Source organism: Diabrotica virgifera, chromosome 9 (assembly GCF_917563875.1).
Source record: "Diabrotica virgifera virgifera chromosome 9, PGI_DIABVI_V3a".
In the NCBI taxonomy this organism is placed as follows: domain Eukaryota; kingdom Metazoa; phylum Arthropoda; class Insecta; order Coleoptera; family Chrysomelidae; genus Diabrotica; species Diabrotica virgifera.
This window is the reverse complement of record NC_065451.1, coordinates 185,036,557-185,058,837: the sequence shown is the minus strand read 5'-3', so window position 1 is coordinate 185,058,837 and position 22,281 is coordinate 185,036,557. Positions and strand designations below refer to the sequence as shown.

At 33.6% G+C, this 22,281-nt stretch overlaps 1 protein-coding gene across 1 annotated transcript in view; it reads left to right on the top strand.

The window, feature by feature from the left end:
• Positions 1-22,281, top strand: part of LOC126891812 (uncharacterized) — a 999,773-nt gene that overhangs the window by 964,623 nt on the left and 12,869 nt on the right. Inside the window, exons 18-20 of the mRNA XM_050661086.1 lie at positions 8,763-9,052; positions 12,167-12,250; positions 20,183-20,325. Coding sequence (XP_050517043.1) covers positions 8,763-9,052; positions 12,167-12,250; positions 20,183-20,325 — 517 coding nt within the window. The remainder of the gene's footprint in view (positions 1-8,762; positions 9,053-12,166; positions 12,251-20,182; positions 20,326-22,281) is intronic.

Below are 22,281 nucleotides of genomic sequence, written 5' to 3'. Positions count from 1 at the left end.
CAAGTACATGTAACAATAATTATTACATGTACTTGCGCTGGCCAATTTTTTGTGTCACACGGTGACAGGAAAATACAGCGTGTTTTATATGTTGGTTCATGGGTATTCTTTCATTTTTCTGACTGTATATGAAATATATAACTATATTTTTAATTTTTTCATTGTTATATAAATATAATAATAATAATGTTACTTCTTATTATACAATATAAAACTTTTTCTTCTTGTAGTGACTATCCGTTTTTGATGTTGGCGACCACCATGGCAATCTGTACTTGCACACTAAATCGGTACCGCTGCTCTAAAAAGATTTGTAGTTCTTATGTTGAACAACGTATGTAAATTTTCTAGCAAGGTAATCCTTCGCCTTCCTGGTTCTCAGTTTTCAAATGGGGTTTGCCAATGTGCCATGATGGTCGCCAACATCCAAAACGGATAGTCACTATAAGAAGAAAAAGTTTTATATTGTATAATAAGAAGTAACATTATTATTATTATTATTATATTTATATAACAATGAGAAAATTAAAAATATAGTTATATATTTCATATACTTATATGTATCATTTTTGTAATATTATTTCTCCAGAAATGAGATTTCACATATAAAAGTTTATCAAGAAAGACAAATACAGTGGTAAATAGACTGTATATTATAATGGTAATATTATTAAATTATTTTCGGTCAAAATTTAATACAAGTTACGTAAAAATTTTCCGAGCGCGCGGATTTGAAGCGAGCCGGGCGATTTGCAAAATTCGGCCGCTCGCAAAAGCACCGATTTTAAAAATAATTTTTAGTAATTAAATGTAACTATATTTTATAATAATTTTTATTTTAAGAAACTATAAGTCTTTCTTTAGTCAATGACTGTAAAGTAATTTCTTAATTGTTATAAATAAAGGCACTACGATTTAAGAAAAAAGGAACAATTATCTCGGCTTCGGTTGGTTGTAAAAATTTTCTATTTTTTTATAAATCTTCGTTTTGTCTTCAGCATCAATAATCTGTAAGTTAGAAACTCATAGGATGTACAGGGCCGCTTCAGCTCTAAATGTTTATAACGAAATTTGCCCCCTTATTTTCAAACCCAACATTTAGCTCGGCTTCAGTTGGTCGTAGAAATTTTTTATTTTTTTATAAATCTTCGTTTTATCTTCAGCAACAATAATCTGTAAGTTAAAAACTCATAGGATGTACAGGGCCGCTTCAGCTCTAAATGTTTATAACGAAATTTGCCCCCTTATTTTCAAACCCAAAAATTAGAGGTTTAAAAATGCTTTACGCATTTATTTACATCAGAATATAAAGATGTAACTCTTTAGAAGGAGACTGAATGTTTCACCAACTCTCTACGATTTTTTTAAAAAAAGTTATAGCCTTTGACATTTGACCTGTTGGGATAAATAATTTATAATATCTAAGCAACAAATTCGTTAATCCGGCCTTAAAATTTTTTTATGTTTTGGAATTGAAAGATCTTCACTTTAAAGCTTTAAAAAATAAAAAAAAATATTTGTACAATAAATAACGCAATTGTAAAAAACGGTCATTTCGGACATTTTGCAGGCTGTTTTGCAATAACCAATAAACGAAATTAAACTTACCATAGCTCAAATTGTAGGTTTTTTAATTTACTACAACTTTCTATTAAAAAGTTTTTCTGTAAAATGAATATCCTAAGCTGAAAAATTAAAAATCTTTAAAAATTGCAAATTTAACAAATGAAAATCGCAATAAAAAAAAGCTCACAATATTTTTGGTCACATTTTAGTAGAAGTTATTCCTGGCATCGTCCTTTACAACACCTGATAGGTTTCAAAAATTCCTGAATTATATCACGGTTTTTCACCCACAGCCTGGGGTAAATTTACAATGTATACATATACATTGTAACTCCCAAATCATGATTTCCAAAGTTTATACATTGTAAATTATGATTCGGGAGTGCTCCTAGTAGCATTTAACGTGTCTTGGTTTGTTTATTTCTACTGCATCTTAATTGTAAATTTAGTATAATTAATTTCTTCTTATCATTTTTCACTATGGAACGTTTTGTTATATTATATCACAGCTTGGGGACAACCTGTATTACACTGCATGTTGAACGTTGTAGCTTAACTTCTTTGTTGTCTGGTTGATGGGTTTAACGTTGCGCGAGATGTTTCTTATCCCTAGGGCATGAGGATTCGTATCATTTTATGTAGGTTGTAACGTTGGCAGTTATATTCACGACATTGAATGAACCAAATCGAAATTTAATAGTGGATGGTGGCTGGTATTCGGAATCGAATTATCATGTTAAGATGCCTCTACAGCGCTTACGAATTCGGTAGGTATTTGTTGAAAATTGCCGATCATTTATATAGCTTAGCACTATAAAACATTTGAATCAATTTTTTGTTTTGTTTTTAGACATATTTGTATATTATGTGTGCATATTAAATGTATAGTCCGTCTAGAAAGTATCCGGAAATAAGAAAGCAGAATTGTAATTTTAGGGTATTTATTTCTATCACTTGAAATATAAAATTTCAACAAATAATTCATCTCATTTACTTATACAACCTCCATTTAAATCTAAACACTTAACTAAACGTCCAGGTACACCCGAAACTAGGTCAAGGCCATAATTTTCGGTAATGGTGTTCCAGGCCTGTAAAACTGACCGAATCAAACCTTTTTTATCTCGTGACGCTGCTCGTTCCACTTCAATCTTCATCAGTCCCCATATGTTTTCAATTGGGCTAAGATCTGGAGATGCTGCTGGCCACGGAATTGTTGCCAATTCGTGTTCCTGCATCCAAGCTTGAGTATAAGCAGAAGTATGACATCTTGCATTATCTTGCTGAAAACGCCACCCCTCTGGATATAAAACATGAGCCGTTTCAAGAAGAAAACCATTTAGGATGTCACAATATTTCGCACTATCAACAGTACCATAACTATACAGAGAGGTGTAGCACCACGCTGAGATATTGCTCCCCAAACCATTATTTTAGTGGGAAATTTGGAAATTTGAACGGTAACATTTTCTCTTGATAGGACTTTTAGATGATTTGCACCAAGCTGGAAACAACTTTCATCAGATAGAAAGACATTATTAAAATTATCTTCTCGAAAACGTTGACAAAAATCTGTTCTTCGTTGCCTTTGCATAGGTGTCATTGTAGGGATTTGTTTTGGATTCGTTGATATGTAGCCTTTTAGTTGAAATGTTACAAAAAGGAAAACTGTTAAAATAAGGAAAAATATAAAATTCCGGATACTTTCTAGACGGACTATATTTGTATATAGTTGATAGTATATAAAGTTGATTAATAGCAAGCTGAAAATTTGTTAATAGCTTAACGGTGTCTAGTCGCACAAACTTTGACGTTTGGGAACACTGGAACAGGGGAAGTTTTAAGTGTGGAACAGTTTAAAAATTTGGAACGTCAGATTACGAAAACGTTCCACGTATTTTGTCGGACAGAACTCCCAATTGATTCGTTACCATTTAATTAAACTCTCATGCAAAAAATCAGACTGGTGTTTATCACCAACTGGGTATTTTAATGAGTGGAACACGAAGAATATGTCAAATGACAGGAATCATGTTGGTTAGTAATAGCAGTCTGATTTTAGCATGAGAGTTTAATGAAAGGGTAGCAAATCAATTGGATGTTCTGTCCGATGAAATACATCGGATGTTTTCGGACTGGGACGTTTCGCCGTCGCCGTTTCGCGGTCGCCATTTCGCCGTCGCCGTTTCGCCGTCTAGCCACTTCGCCGTCGGCCGTTTCGCCGTCGAGCCAGTTCGCCGTCGGCCGTTTCGCTGTCGCCATCCCGGCATTGGTTAAGTTTACAAGAACGTGATAACCTACTAACTTTTTTTAAACTAAATGTCTCAAGAACGTGATAACATGCTAACTTTTTTTATACTAAATGTCAGTGTAAATAAAATGCTGATGTTGCTAGTAAAACCAAGTTATATTTTCGTATTCAACTATACATTGTTTTCTTCTGAAAAATAAAATATTTACAGTATTAAAAATATGACTATTATCAGATTCCCGAAAATAAACAATATTAAGAAAAGGGATTTCAATTTCGTTTGTTTTTACTGTATCAAAAAAAAAACTTCATTATGCAAAAGTGAGAGTATATAATCGTTCGGAAACCATTCAAAACTTATATACAAGTAATGGCGACGGAGAAATGGCTCGACGGCGAAACGGCGACGGCGAAATGTCTCGACGGCGAAACGACGACGGCGAAATGGCGACGGCGAAACCTCGACGGCGAAATGTCCTAGACCCGATGTTTTCGTAACCTGACGTTTCAAATTTTTAAACTGTTACACAATTAAAACTTCCCCTGTTCCAGTGTTCCCGTACATCAAAGTTTGTCCGACTAGACACCGTTAAGCTATTAACAAATTTTCAGCTTGCTATTAATTAACTTTTTTTGGTACGCGGGATCCAGGTCTAATACGCTGTCTACTGAAACCTTGTAAAGAAATATTAAAGACCGCAAAGAGAAAAAAGGAATGGCAGGACTAATAAAACAAACTCTCACTTGCGCAGTTCTGGATAAACACGGGAAAGTATAACACTGGGCAGAATACATCGAGGAACTGTTCGATAGTGAAAGAGGAGACCTGGAGCTCATAGAATTTGCTTCAGATCTAATAGGTCCAGATATTACAAAAGAAGAGTAAAAACAAATGCCTTTGTTTGCCAGGACAGCAATCGATTGGAATCGTCAAGACCGACGGAAAATAGGCAAGCCTAAAAAAAATAGGAAAATGATAGTACTGGACTATAAACTTGCGTGCATAGAAATCGGCCACCTTAAAAATTTGGTCATTTTTGATGTCTCGGATTTCCTTAACCTGTTGTCCAATTTAAGTTATTTTTTAAATTTGTTATAGCCTTATTCTTTAACAATACCACTGTAATAATATTGTTGCTAATCAGGTAAATTGTCATGTACGAATCAAACTGTGTTTTTTTTTCTCAAAGTTCGCATCACCCTGTGAAATATTCTAGAATTTATAAAATACTGAAATTAAAACCCAACTATTGCCTGAGGTTTTCTTAACATTCTCTTTTTTGATTCATTCGCTTATGGATAATAAAAAAGTTAGGTACTTTAACAACTAGTCATGTTCTTCATCAATACAGGCTGTTTCTAAATAAGTGTGACAAACTTTAAGGGGTAATTCTGCATGAAAAATAATGACAGTTTGCTTTATAATCGTATGTCCGCAAATGCTGCGTTTCCGAGATACGGGATGTTCAATTTTTTTTTTACAAACTGACGATTTGTTTATTGTTTTACAACCGGTTGAGATATGCAAATGAAATTTGATGAGTTTTAAGACATAGCTATTGCACATTTTTTGACATACATTCCTTAATTAGAACCATTCTTTGTTAACATTCTGCATCTCTGCCATCTACCATTTACAAGGCAAAGAGACGACGAAATATAAAACGGAAACGATTCTACAATATTCAGTCACATCCCTTTTTCCTTCATATAGGAAAAGGTACAGAAAATAAATAAAATTCTTCCGAGTATGTCAACAAATGTGCAATAACTCTGTCTTAAAACCCACCAAATTTCATTTGCATATCTCAACCGGTTTTAAAGCAATAAATAAATCGTCAGTTTGTAAGAAAAAATTCAACAACTCGTATGTCGGAAACGAAGCATTTGCACATATACGATTATAAAGCAAACTGTCATTATTTTTTCATGCAGAATTGCCCCTTAATGTTTGACATAATAATAGTTTCCGTTTTATACCGCTGACGCGGCTTAGGAATTATAGCAGGGTAGTCTGCTATTTCTAGGGCCTACGGTATACAAGGAAAGTAACAGGGCCAGTGCTACGCTTCAACTGCCTATTATTACCACTGGTTTTACCCAAGGTACTCATTTTATTCAGGCTGAGTCGACCTGGGGCCTATAGACATTTTAAAAATGTCTAGTTGTTCTTGCCGGCGGTGGGATTTGAACCCCGGCCTGCCAGCATTCGATGCAAGCATACTACCGCCTGCGCTACGCCAGCCCATGTATGTTTGACATACTTATTTAAAAACACCCTGTATTGATGAAAAACGTGGCTAGTTGTTAAAGTACCTATCTAAATTTTTTATAGTCCAACATAAGCGACTTAATCAAAAAACAGAATGTTGAGAAAACATGATCCTATAGTTGGGTTTTAATTTCAGTATTTTATAAATACTTACTAGAATATTCCACAGGGTGTTGCGAACTTTGAAAAAAACACAGTTTGATTCGTACATCCGGTATACAATGAAAATTTACCTGTTTAGCAACAATATTATTATAGCGATATTGCACTGGCGAAGCGTCCATGTAACCACTGTTACCATTGGTAACAGTTAAAAACCTTGCAATTAAATATTTTATGACGATGAATAATTATTCTATTTACCAATATATTTACCAATAGAAATATATTATTATATTATGTGGTAATAGTACCTAGCTCAGTAAGTAGCCAACTACTCGTAGACACGAAAATATTAGCGAGTTTATGTGACTCAGTTGCACTTTATTATACTCTGTTACCAGACTTATTTCTGGTTACAATGGTTATATACCCGCTCGGACTCGGGACCGGCGCTGGCTGAAAATTTTGAAGAAGCGACGGCATAAGCGCGCTGTGTATCAGTAGCGCTGTTACCAGATTTAAAATTGGTGACAGTACATATAAAAAGTGTGCGTGCAGTTAACCATGGATGAGTGTCGCTTCTTAATCGATCAACTACTTGGAAAGTAATTCTCCTTGTATAATTTTAAAGAAAAAAATGAGATTAAAAATGAAAGACCTATTTTAAAAATTTTAAAAAGAAATAAACAAAAGTAGTTCGGTAGTTTAAATTTAGTTGGTAAAGTGAAAACCCTTGGTTATATTATGGTTGCAAGAAAAATATACTGTATTGTTGGCCATGTCTTCTGGTTTCTACAGAAAAATGGGTGAACCAGGTTCACGATTTAAATAGTGTTAGATTTTTAAAAAGGAGGCATGAAATTTCTCCATTACCTACATGTAAGATGTATACCCAATTTGATAAAAAAAAAGATCAAAAATTTTGTCAACATCTAGAAACATGTGTTTTTTTTTTAGAGTATCAAGTGATGTACAAAATGATATTATTGAAGCTACACTCACCAACACAAAATTCCGAAACCCAACATTTTTGATTAAGTTTGACAATTTATAACTTTATTATTTGTGCTCCGATTTTCAAGATTCTTACATCAGTTTGTAGATACATGTATTCATATTGTTTGGTATTATTCCGGTAACAAAAAATTTTGCTTGCATGTCATTGTACAGGGGTCAAAGAAGCGTTGTATTTTCTCCTAATTTTAAAAAATTCTGTGGAAAATGGAATAGCTGATTTTGTTTAATAGTCCTGTCATATTTTCCCGGAGGCATCACCAAAATTTTGTTTTTTGAATTATCCCAATATCTTTTTTCTTGTAAGAGCTGCCCAGATCTCAATCATGTTAAGCATTTATGGGATGAATAAAAAAAGCTATTTGCCGTCATCCTATTCCTCCAGAAAATTTGGTACAGTTATGGCCCTGGTAGAGGAATATCGGGCTATTCCCCAGTCAAGGAAAACATATCTTTATTAGATGCTAAACATATTTCGAGCAGTCGTTGCTGCAAGAGGTGGACATAACCGCTATTGAATTGTTTTGTTTTGTTGTTAAATTTGTTTTGTTTTGTTAATTTTAGTGCGTTTGATATTTTTAATTAAATAAACCTTCAAAGCAGTGTTTTTAATTACAGCTCTTACAAGAAAAGAGATATTGAGATAATTCAAAAAACAAGACCTTAGTGATACCTCGAGGATAATACAGAAGGAGTATGAAACAAAATCAGCCCTCCAATTTTTCCACAGAATTTTTTAAAATTAGGAGAAAAAACAACCCTTATATTCACCCCCGTATAATGCCATCTAAGTAAAACATTTTTGTTACCGGAATAATAGCAATTGACATCAATACATGTACCTACAAACTCGTCCACAAATCTTTAAAATCGAAGTACAAATAATAAAGTTATAGATTGTCAAACTTAATCAAAAATTTTGGGTAGCGGAATTTTGTGCCGGTGATTGTATATATACATTTAGCCATATCTTCATTTTTTTAAATAAGATTTTTTGCATCTGGTTTTGGTAACACTTCAGAAAAAGTTACGCGTCGCCACTGCGATATTGTTAAAGAATAGGACTATAACATATTAAAAAAATCACTTAAATCGGACAACAGATTTAGGAAATTCGAGACATCAAAAATGAGCAAATTCTTAACTGGGCCGATTTCTATGCACGCAAATTTATGTCCAATTTTGAATGGAAAAATACTAAAGAAGAACAACAAGATAAAAAACAAGGCAATTCGAGATCGTATTTCATATCTGTTTTATAGATTAACGATCACAAGGTTATTGTAAATAATCGTAGTTTTGCAGTAGTATCTGTTGGTTTGGGTTATATTTTATATTATTTTCTACTGCTGTCAATCCGGCTCGAAGAACCAAATGCACAATTCGAATATAATATAAATTTTGAATTGATTCGATTACCTTATAACCGTTTCTTCCCAATCGTCGATCGAGAAGAAAACGGACACAGGGTAATCGAATCAATTCGAAATTTATATTATATTCGAATCGTACATTTGATTTGTTTTGTTTTACTACACATTGTCTCTTAAACTGCAGTCCGGAAGGTCATTCTCCCGACTCCACTGACCAATCGAAATGGCCGCTGCAACCGGGCGTCTTAATACACATTAACAAAATGAATAACGTCAGTATCAGTCAACTAACCCCCAGAATCACCCCCTACAAAACAACGTCCGTATCGACTTTGAGAAACTTCTCCAAGTATTCTAAATATAAGCGAAACAAATCGAAAATTTACGCTAGATTGGAGAGGATAGCGGATTTTTTAGGCATGGCTAGAGGACGGGAGAGAATTCCTAGTGGGATAAAAGAAAGTGCCAGTGGAGGTAAGGTTTATTTTGGAGGCAGATGGAAAATTTGTTTGTGTTTCTGGAATGGCTTTAAAATTGGAAATGTTTAAGTAACTGTGAACTATAAAGAAAACTTGACTTCGCAATATCTACAGGGTATGTTTGTATAAAAAACTTTTTATGACAATAAGCATCTCAGTCGCTATTAGGTCTGGATCCCGCGTATGAAAAAAAAGTTGATTAATAGCGAGCTGAAAATAAGCTTGTTAATAGCTTAAGGGTGTCTAGTTGGATAAACTTTGATATATGGGAACACTGGAACAGGGGCAGTTTTAATTGGGGAACAGGTTAAAAATTTGGAACGGTCACACCACGAAAACGGTACTTTTATTTTGTCCGACAGAACAGACTTAAACTCTTCGAACAGAGATTAAACTCTCATGCAAAAATCAGACTGCTATTTATCACCAAATGGGCGTTTTGATGAGTGGAACATGTGGAATATGTCAAATGACAGGAATTATGACAAGTGATAAATAGCAGTCTGATTTTTGCATGAGAGTTTAATCTCTGTTCGGAGAGTTTAAGTCTGTTCTGTCGGACAAAATAAATGTGCCGTTTTCGAGGTGTGACCGTTCCAAATTTTTAATCTGTTCCACAATTAAAACTGCCCCTGTTCCAGTGTTCCCATATATCAAAGTTTATCCGACTAGACACCCTTAAGCTATTAACAAATTTTCAGCTTGCTATTAATCAACTTTTTTTTCATACGCGGGATCCAGACCTATATTCTTGTGTAGTATTTTTTTCGATATACAGTATGATGCAAAAGTATGAAAAAAATTCATTAATTCAGAAACAAACTTCTTGGATACTTCTTCCAGTAGTGACACTCTCGTCGGCGCCTTTGAATTTTTTGAAGTCTCGTTTTGTAGAGGCATCCATCTTGTTATCTGTCATCGGAGGCGAAAAGTTATGACTAGACTGACTCAAAGAAAAATCTTGTAAATATGGTAATCAGAATTACTAAAAGCCCTATTGCAGGGCTTAGGGTTATAAATAGACGAATTAAATAGGTCAAATAAATTATCAAATCTTTAAATGATCTCAGTAGTTCCAACAGCTTCAAGAGGCAACATATTAAAACGAATGTACAAGGTTAAACCAGCAGCAACTCTGCTACTACGCACCTGAGTGGCTAGTCAAAACTTCAAGATTGAAAGTATGCAGAAGCGCAGCGAGTTCTGCTATTTTTCGCCGCAAAAATTTTCTTCATTTTCACGACTTCTGTCCCTTCTCCGCTACTACCCATTTGTTTGCATCCCAATATTTTTAAAATGCCTTTCTTTTCCGACCTACTAAGATCCTCCGACCGTCTCCGTCTACTAAGACCTTTTTAAAACCTACTTTTACCATTTTTCCTGAGTTCTTCACATTTTTCAGTGATGTCTTTTCTCATTTCTCTTTGTTTGGTTGTTTGATCATCATTATTTATAAATACCTTTTCTCCCTTTAACTTGTTCAGATGACTTTTTTTGCATAAATATATTGTTTTGATAGAAATAACTGGTTTAACATTAAACTAAATATACGTGTGGAGTTTAGAAGATGCTACAAATAAAGAAATTACGGCAGTTGATTAGAGGGCAATGAAAAAGAAACAACATAAATGGCGACATGGAATCTTACTCCAGGGAAATAAGCAAAAAATAGACCATGTTCGGGACACTCAAATATCCAGGTAGCTGACTGGGTACTTTTTTAGTTATTGTAGATTGTAGACCTATAGGAAGAAAACTTACCTGTTTCCTGCCTAGAGTAAGCGTCCGTTTTTTAATTATTAACAATTTAGTGCAAAAAATGCGATTTTTTCGATTTTTTGCACCCTATTCAAAAGTTAAATAGTTGACATAAAATTACAAAATTTAATTTTTTATAATATTGAAAACCTTCAAAATGACGATTTTTTAAAGGTAAAAAGTTAATTTGTTGCTACACAAACTGCAAAATAAGTGAAAATTGTTATTTGTTAATAACTTTTACTAAAACTACCTTAGAACTTTAGTGTTTCACCAAAAGTTGGGTACTGGGGTAGGTACCTACTTAAGAAACTCTCAAAATTTGAGACCGATCCATTAATTAGTTTAAAAGTTACTCTATTCTTTATCCCATAGACCTTTATTTTGTAATAACATAAGACAGAAAATAATGAAGATAGGACAATTATTCTGCTTAAGCCAAATGAAAGTAGAAAAGTGATACTATCAAAATGTACTAAAAAAAGATAAAAAATTATCTAATATAGTCAAAAATCCTAATGCCAAATTTTTGAAATATTGTAGTTTATAAACATTTAGAATAACTTTAAAAATATTGTCCGTAGAGAAAATAATTTTACATATTTAAAATGCTGGTATTTTACAAGAATTTTTAAAAATGTATTTCAATTGGTAACTAGTCGTGGTAAATGAAGGGGGAGCTGGGAGCCGACAAATCACGAGTTAAAAACTAAAAATGGCAACTTACAACTATTATCATTTTCTATATCTCGGGATCTGCTGGATATATTTGGATCTTTCTTGCTATTGTTAATAACTAAAAAAAGGACGCAAATTCTAGGCAGGAAACAGGTAGGTTTTCTTCATATAGGTCTACAATAACTAAAAAAGTAGTCAGCTACCTCGATCTTTGAGTGTCCTGAGATTCTCTGGACTATCTGAGAATATTGAATATTTGCCTTAATATGGTAACCAATATTATCTTAAAAATTAATGGCGAAAATAATACCAGTACATGAAAATACAACAATAAAAACAGAAAAATTTAAACGCAGAATGAAATATTACATTATTACCGAGGGCCGAAAGTTCCTTAGAATAACCAAAAAGTTTCTTCTGAATGAGATATTTGAAATTAAAAATCACACTAAATTTTCTCTTGTTTTTACCCCTGTAACTTATATAAACATCTCAGAATTCGACAAAAATGAATGCATTCAAAACACATTTGCGCGAAATTTTGCGCCTACGCCCTTAACATTTGGTTTAAAAAATTCCTTCATAACACAAACAAATTTTTCCTGCATTTTGAATAACTTAATGTTTTGCATTTTTATTTTATGTTCGTTTTGTTTTGTTTTTGGCATGCTAGTTGTGACCTTTCGAAAGATACACCATAATCCTCCTATACAGTATCCCCCTGTAAGATCCAGGAAGAGGAAAAAACCGGGATCAGGTACGTATTAGATATTAATGTAATATTTAATATTAATGCTTGTGTAATGTGTGATGGCTTTTTTGATAAACTGGAATGTTGTAAAGGCACCAAAACTATGAGGTTTGCATATTAACTTGTTTACTTATCAAGATTTATAAAAATAGAATATTTATAAAAAATATTACACATTCAGTATATCGATATATTTTTCGATAAAGAAGTTTAGTAAATATTAATGCTGTACTAGTTATATACAGTGAGGACGTTTGAGTTGGAATAAATTCATTTTCTTGAGATGGGCGACTGTGGAGATAAATCCCGAAACAGGTCGATTTTTATTTTTAAATTATAATTTTTTGGCATATATATCATACTAATAACGTCATCCATCTGAGCGTAATGACGTAATCGATGATTTTTTAAATGGAAATAGGGGTCGTGTGATAGCTCATGCGAAAGGTTATTTAATTCTCTATTCACGAATATAAACATTAACATAATTATTTATACAGCTTTTTATACAGTAATTTGCTTAATGCAAAATACATTTTACTGCTGTCAGAAAACAGAAAAAAAATGTTATTTTGATAGATAAACATTGCTTTTCTCTTAAATTAAACGTTCAAACTGCTAAGAGGCAGGTGGGTGGCCGCTTTAACATTCAATTTAAGCGAAAAAGAATATTGATTTATCAAATAAATATTTTTTACGGTTTTAGGATAACAGTAAAATGTATTTCGAATTAAATAAATTATATACGTTCTTCTTTTTGTCTCAGTTAATTTAATTCAACAATTTTTTTTGGGCACCCTGTATAAATAATTATGTTAATGTTTTTATTATTGAATAAATAATTCAATAACCTTTCGAATGAGCTATCACACGACCCCTATTCTTATTTAAAAAAATCATCGATTACGGCATCACTCCCAGATGGATGACGTAACTAGTATGATATATACGCCAAAAAATTATAATTTAAAAACAAAAATCGACCTGTTTCGGGATTTATTTCCAGAGTCGCCCATTCTCGAGAAAATGAATTTATTCCAACTCAAACGTCCCCACTTCATGTACATGCTAATTATTACTATATTTATACTATATTTATATAAAAGGGGGGTTTCTGAACAATTTAAGGTTTACAGATGACAGTCCTTCTGCTTATTGAAGACCTTCAGAGATCTTATACACGAGTTGGCCTTAAAATTAATTTTTCCAAAAAATCAAGGAAGTGAAAAAATTTTGTGTATTAAAGTGTGTAAAAGTATTTTATTTCCTTAGCTAAGCGCTTTCGACAAAATTATCATCATCGGAGCTAATGGTCAATATAAAAAGAAGTGCCACTACTTAGAGTACTTCTTTTAATATTGACCATTAGCTTCGACGATGACAATTTTGTCGAAAGCGCTTAGCTAAGGAAATAAAATACTTTTACACACATTTATACACAAATTTTTTTCACTTCTTTGATTCATTCAAGTATGTACAAAATTTATTATTCTTTCAACTATTTTTTTCCAAAAAACAATACATAACCAACCTTGCATTGGACAAAAACATTTCATCTAATGACAGTCAAATTGAACAAGTGTATAGTGTATACCTATAAGTATCTGGCCCACGAGATTAAATTAGGAAGGGGCAATCAAATAACAGAGTTAAAGAAAAGAATAGGACTAGCGTGAGGGAAGTCTTTGGATCCGATATTCCCATGTGCTTGAAGAGGATGGTCTTTGATCAATGTGTACAATGGGTACAGAGAGCAATGGAGGTTACTGTTGAATATGTCCCTCAGAGACAGAGTTTTTAAATATTCTTCTTCCTTCTTGTATGTGGGCTTTAAAGCCTGTTTCGTCTTCAGTATTAGCCTCCCAAATTGTTTAAGTTATCGCACCACCTTTTTCTTGGTCTGCCAATACTTCTTCGTCCATTTGGTGACTTATCTCGTGCTATTCGTACTATCCTATCCTCTGCAATTCTTCTAATGTGTTCGTTCCACTCCTGTTTCCGTTTTGTCACCCATCCGTTATAGTCCTGTCGCCAGGGGGGGTACAACGGCCTCCTTAATTCAGATGGACTTACCCAAGTTTTTTTTATATATTTTGACCCGCAGAATACGAATTTTTTGGGTAACAGTTGATCCGGATGTCGATAAGATTGTTATACACAAAGAACTTGAGGAATTACATAACAGCAATTTCTCGCAAAACAAAACATCTTTTTGAATTGTTTGTGTCATTTTAAGCAAAAAATATTCCTACAAGTTTTTTCGTAGAATGCATAGTTTTCGAGATAACCGCGGTTGAACTTTCAAAAAATCGAAAAATTCTAATTTTTGAACCCGAATAACTTTTGATTAAAAAATAAAGTAGCAATTCTGCTTACCGCATTTAAAAGTTTAAGTCAAATTATATCGGTTTTGATTATTTGCATTGCTAAAAATTTATTACTTTATTGTTAAACAAAGCTATAAACACCTAGTATGTGAGTGATGTTTTCAATGATTTCTCATTTAAAATCGAACGAGTAGGTAGAGTAGCTACAAGTGCAGGCGAGGCATTTTCTACGTAGCATGCGTTAAAACGCATGTATTAGTCACGGGAAACACTATGTGTTTATAGATTAGTTTAACAATAAAAAAATTAATTTATAGCAATGAAAATAATCAAAACCGATATAACTTGACTTAAACTTTCAAATGCGGTTAGCAGAATTGCTACTTTATTTTTTAATCAAAAGTTATTCGGGTTCAAATATTGCAATTTTTCGATTTTTTGAAAGTTCAACCGCGGTTATCTCGAAAACTATGCATTCTACGAAAAAACTTGTAGGAATATTTTTTGCTTAAAATGACCCAAAAAATACAAATAGATGTTTTGTTTTGCGAGAAATCGCTGTTATGTAATTCCTCAAGTTCTTTGTCTATAACAATCTTATCGACATCCGGATCAACTGTTACCCAAAAAATTCGTATTCTACGGGTCAAAATATATAAAAAAAAACTTGGGTAAGTCCATCTGAATTAAGGAGGCCGTTGTACCCCCCTGGCGACAGGACTATTAATGTCTTCTACACTGCATGATCTTCTTATGTTTTCGCTTCTCTCCCTATCCAACAGACTTTTCCCTGATATTCGTCGAAGTATTATCATCTCTGTTGTTTCAAGTAGTCGTCTCGTTTTAGATATGTCAGTTCTTGTCTTCGCCGTGTATGTCAATATAGGTCTAATGGCTGCTTTATAGACTCTTGCTTTTGTGTCTTGTCTTAGGCGTTTGTTCTTCAAGATTGTGTCATTAAGAGATCCCGCCGTTTTACTTTCTTTTTAAGCTTTGTTGTCGTACTTCCTCTTCAACATCTACGTAACTGGTTATATCTATTCCCAGATATCTAAACCTTAGGGATGGCGGTTGTTGGCAAAACACCGGTTTTCGGTTATACCGGTTTTTTTCATCTACGGTTTAACCTGGCGGTTATAACCGGTCAAAAAACCGGTTATTCCAAAAACCGGTGTTCGGTTTTTTTAATCATAGCCTATGCCTAATAGGGTACATTTACATTGCGCTTTAGTTTACGATAATCCAGTCAAATCGATATCAGTCCATATCAGTATGTAAATCAGACATCAGTGTTGTGAAATCGGTTCCAGTCAGCTTAAAATTTCTCATTTACTAGCGGGGGGCGAAAAAATTTTCAATTTTTTCTCTGAATTCAGTATTTTTCCACTTATCCGGTTTTTCACCGGTTGTTACTTTAAAAAGAGAAAACCGGTTATAACCGGGACAAAAAAGCAACCGGAAAAACCGATTATTGCAGAGGAAAAAACCGGTTTTAGGTTATAACCGGTAGGTTTTTCTCATCCCTATAAACCTTGCTACCTGCTTTATTATTTTCCCATAAATTTCGATTTTACATCGTAGTGGGTATTTAGATGTTGTCACACATTTGGTTTTTTCTGCTGATATTATCATATTGTATTTCTCGGCTGATGTATTGAAGATGTGTGTTAATCTTTGGAGATCGTCATCTGTCTCGGCGATTAATGCGGCGTCGTCTGCATAACATAATATTTGGGTTTCTTTGTTCCTCATTCTGTAACCATGACCTTTACGTACTGCTTCTATTTTTTCGTCCATTATTATATTAAAGAGCAGTGGGCTTAACGAGTCACCTTGTCTGACTCCTCTTTGTACTGGTATACACTGTGTTAGTTTTCCATTTATCTTTGCCTGTATTCGATTATGAAAGTAGATGTTTTCGATGATTTGTATAAATCAAATTGTTTCAAATCAAATAGGAGAAAAACTGGTGTTACGAATGCAGTTAAATTAATTACAACGCTGAAATGGAACTGGTGAGACATGTTGCCAGAATCAGAGATGGAAGATGAATCAAGAACATTTTAGAATGGAGACCTAGATACGATACTTATAGTAATCTAGGGTGTCCTTCAACAAAATGGTCGGACGACATCCAGTGCATTCAGCACAACTGGACTCCTGGTGCTCAGGATCGGATGCAATGGGATTATTTACGGGAGGACTATGTAGGCCTAAGGCAAGCCGCACACCAAAGAAACATGAAACGAAAAACATGAAAAATGAAACGAAAAACATGTTTCATGAAAAGAAAACACTGGTAAACAAATCTCAAAGTCCGCCTACCAATGAAACGAGTGTGATTCATGCTCATGGCACATTTTTATTTTCGGAGAGTTTCATAAATGGCCGGACGTATATTTGTTTAGCAGTGGTTTATTTCCATGAAACGTAATTTACGTTTCATGTTTCTTTGATGTGCGGCCTGGCTAACACAGCTGATGATGTTGTTTATATTTATACAAATCTATTTTGTTTGATAAATTCTATTAAATAGATTTACCAGGACATCTATGTATGACACAAGACAAAAAGGTGACCTACTCATCCGTCCGAAATCATTGGTCAGTAAGTGGAGGATAGGTTATACCGGAAGTAACTCGGTTTTAGAATTAACTTCGTTTAATTGCTCTTGTAATCATTGGCTACTTAAATGGAAAAGCTTGAATTGTTTTTGAATTGGAAAACTTGATTGATATTTACATCATTGATATCATAATCCTCAACCTCTTGTGTGTAGGTAACCATGTGTCGCTATTCCCAAAAGGATCAAACGATTAAGCATTATTCATCACTTACTCTACTAGTCATTTTAAACGTAACAAAACAACAAGTACAAATACTATGTAGAATTAAATATGATACAAAACTGCAGGTCATACAGCAACCAATTTTATTTAGACATGCTATGCCTGGACGCTCAACATAACGCTGATGAATAAATTGGAAGTCTTTGAACTCTGGCTTTATAGAAGAATCTTGAAAATACCTTGGGCAACCCACATTACCAACGAAAGTATTCTGAAGAGAATATGTACAGATAGAGAGCTACTAAAAATCATCAAAGTTAGAAAAGTTACCTACCTGGAACACATAATGAGAAACGACAAGTACCCCCTCGTGAAACTGATCATCCATGGTGAGATTGAAGGAAAACGGGGTCCCGGTAGGCGCCAGATTTCATGGATTAGAAACAGGGGCGTAACAGAGGCCCCCGCAGCATGAAGCTTGCGGGGCAGCCCCAATATATCAGGGGCCCTATCTTGTCGTCTAGTATATGTAAAAATGTGTTATTGATATATATTTTACGCATGCATACTTCCATCGATTCGATTTACCAAAGAATGCAGAAAAACGTCCAACCAAAATCGCTTACTCTAAAAACGTTATCGGTGACTAGGTAGGCATTCAGATTTCAAACTCTGTTTGGTGTAAAGCAGAACTAGATGAAAATTTTAAAAACATTGTCTAAAATAATATTAACTACCACAGATCGTGAGTAGAGAATGACAACTAATAATTAAAAAAGTAAAATAGAACAGTTTGAATTTGTCTTCGCATCTATTTTTACAAAATAGTAGTACTTTTACATAACTCTAAAGAATTTTTGTCAAATCTTTAGGCAAAACGATACGTCATTTTGCACGAATACAAAGATTTTGCTACTAATTGTGGCTTTCTCTGTACTTTTAAAATCAAAAGGTTTGGTAGAGTTTAGAAATATTTTTATGAATTATTACATAATCAACGCATCTCGAACCCTGAAGAAATATTATATTATAATATTATAGAGTAGGCGTGTTTTTCGGAAATCTCGATGTAGTCATTGAACAAATTCAAGCTGGATTTATAAGTATGTACAAAGTAAACAACGATTTTAAAGTCTTACATCTTAGAAGTGGATATCTTTTCAAATCGGATTCAGAAGTTTTGGCAGGAGCCAGTAAATTAGTTGCTGCGTACCCGTCAGATTTAAGTAATGAGTTTTTGGAGCAATTGCAATTTGTTAGAAAATTATTAAGGACACAGTTGGAATCAGCGAGCTCAATTTATGATGCACCCAAAATTATTCTTATAGATTTTCATTGTACTAGTGTTTGCTTCTTGCGTACTAGAACTGTGTCATGCATACACCTTGTTTTTAACTTTACTTGTTATGACCGCTAGTTCAGAGAGATATATTTCTAAACTTAAATTAATAAAACAATATCTTCGTAGTACAATGTCAGAAGCACGGTTATCTTCTCTAGCGCTTATAAGTATTGAAAACTAAGTTGCCCATCAGATAGATATTAATAAAATAATTGTAGATATATTCGCTGATAGTAGTGCACAAAGAAAGTTGTTCATCCCATAGAATAATACTATGTAATAATGTAATCATTTAAAGAGTATGCGCAAAATTTCGGACTAATTCTTTTTAAAAGCATTAAATTTTTTGAATCCTGAGAAAACTAATAAAATTTTTGAAAAGTTTAAACGCAAAAAGAAAGATTACGTTATTACCGAGGGCTGAAGGTTACTTAGAATAAACAAAAAGTTTCTTTTGAATGGGATATTTGAAATTAAAAATCATACTAAACATTCTCTTTTTTTTTCACCTTATTAAGTTAAACATTATAGAAGTTTTCAAGATTCATATGTGAGGCGCTCAGAGAAACAGTGGCCTAACCCACAACCCAAAATTTTACCAAATCGCTTGTATTACCTTAAAGTTATCTATTATTTAGATATTTTAAAATGCAACGTGGTTCAAGCAACCATTGCTTGAGCCACTTTGTATCTCAAAATACTTAAAGAAGGGATAACTTTATTGTAATAAAAGCGTTTTGGTAAAATTGTGGGATGTGAGTTAGGCCACTGTTGCTCTGAGCGCCTCATGTAATCTTTCATTCTGCGTTTAAATTTTTCAAAAATACTTACTAGTTTTCTCAGGATTCGAAAAAAATTAATTTAAAAAGCATTGGCACGAAATTTTGCGCCTATGCTCTCAATTTTTGTTCTATTTTATTCTTTACCAATAATGTTCAAAAATATAAGTTTTTATAAACAGTGCATAAATACACTAACAGATATACGTTTTTGTTACACAAGTCGCATTTGGTATTTTTTTTAAGGGAGCCCCATTTCCTATTCTGCGGGGGCCCCGACGGAGGTTGTTACGCCACTGATTAGAAATATGTTTCGAGCTCCATTGGACAGAGACAAATTTGCCAGTGTAGTTGCTAACCTCCACTAAAGGAGACAGCACCACAAGAAGAAGAAGAAGATTAGAAAAAAAAGCATCCCTTTCCACTCCTAATAAAGCTTCTGGGTTAATTTTAGACGATTTTGATATAATGACGTATGTTATGAAGCGTATGACGTGGTTTTGCCAGGCATTAAATAATATTTTGTAAACTACAAATCTTCACTACATACATGACAATATAAACAATTACACATTCCAATCTTGTTGTAGTCTAATTATTTTCTTTAGATAATAATTTTTTTATTGTATTGTCATTAAATAATTTTAAAATATTAACAATTCATAATTTATTCTAAAAACTAATAAAAATCTATTTTTCAGCACCCAACATGTCCTCTACCGAAGATAAACCGAGGCTGGGGGGTGGCCTACCTCTTGGAGGTACTGCAGACCCCTTAAGTGACCCCGACAAGGGATTTTACGAAAATCTTCCGTTCCATGGAATGCAAAATCCACCCACTAAAGTAAGAAATACATCAATTTATATTATCATGCAGTTTTTATTTAAATTTTTATTAAAAATAGTAAATTGTCTTTTAAAATATTAGTAGGGTAGCCTTGGATGCTAAATTTTCAAATGGTATCCGTGGCACATGCTCTCTTGGCTTTACTTATCACGGCCTCAATAAAACAAGCATAGTTCTTACTGACAGTGGGTATCTAGCTCAGGCATTTATCAAGGTCAGAAGCGAACTTTTCCTAATTTGCCAGTTCCATCTTGGTCTTGGAATTGACTTGATTATGGGAATTTGTATACCTAGCTCTACAATGACCCGGTGATGCTGGCTGTGTGGGTCTGGAGACCATGAGCAAACGGAAGAAGCAAATAGACCACCTACATTATAGACAAACGACGTCAAAACTGTCGCTGGGAATTGATCGCAGGAAGCTCATATGATGATATATCATGGTTCTTGCACTTTAGGCTGATAGTGATAATTAGTATCACAGCAGATGAATAGAACCACCCTTTCCCATTATGAATTGATGATTTCTATGATATAATTTATTAGTATGGTATAACTAAATCCAAACCCAGACATCCAAAGTGAAAGTTATCCCCCAACACCAAATTGTTCTATATGGTCCACATAATGTTCAGAAGAAAGTAACACCATTTTGAGGCTCCGGTTTTTGGGGGAGGGGGGTGCGAAATCGGTAAATCCGTAGTTTTTTAGGTTTTTCGTCAATATTTCCAAAACTATGCGGTTTAACATGAACAACCTTCTATACAAAAATATTCTACATTAAATTTGAAATAAAAAAGGTCCTATGCATAATCCTTCTAAAATGAACAGTTCCAAAGTTATGGAGGTAGTAAAATATAATAATTGGTCCAGAAAAAGGCATAACCCAAAAATCCAAAGTAAAAGTTTTCCTCTAACACCAAATTGTTATATATGGTCCACATATTGTTCAGTAAAAAGTTACACCATTTTGAGCGCCGCGCCGGTTTGGGGGGGAGATGGGGGAGAAGTCGGTAAATTAGTAGTTTTTATACGTTTTACTAAACTATGCTTTAGCGTAAACAATGTTCTATACAAAAATAATCTGCAATAAATTAAAAACAAAAAAGGTCCTATACATAATTGTTATAAAATCAACGGTTCCAGAGTTACGGAGGGTGAAAAATGAAGTTTTTCGATAGTTTTTATATTTTTTGGGCAATTTATAATATTATTACTAATGAAAGAAATTTTCTTTAACAGGATTGTGTTTTGTAAATAAAATTTGCTACTTTAGTGGCCGATGGTATGTTAGTGATAACCCCTTGAAGAAACCTCAACCTCACCACACAAAATCATCATCAATTGCCCAAAAAATATAAAAAGTATCGAAAACCTCCACTTTTCACTCTCCGTAACTCTGGAACAGTTGATTTTATAACAATTATGTATATGACCTTTTTTGTCTTAAATTTTATGTAGAACATTTTTGCGTAGAACATTGTTTACGCTAAAGAACAGTTTTAGAAATATTGACGAAAATCGTAAAAAAACTACTAATTTACCGACTTCTCCCCCATCTCCCCCTAAACAAGACGCTCAAAATGATGTAACTTTTTACCGAACAAAATGTGGACCATATAGAACAATTTGGTCTTGGAGGAAAACTTTTACTTTGGATGTCTGGGTTAGGCCTTTTTTGGACCAATTATACAATACTACCTCCGTAACTTTGGAACCGTTCATTTTAGAAGGATTATGCATAGGGCCTTTTTTATTTCAAATTGAATGTAGAACATTTTTGTATAGAAGGTTGCTCATGCTAAACCGCATAGTTTTAGAAATATTGACGACAAACATAAAAAACTTCAAATTTACCGATTTCTCCCCCCTCTTCCCCCCAAACCCGACGCTCAAAATGGTGTGACTTTTTCTGAACATTATCTGGATCATATAGAACAATTTGTCGTTGGA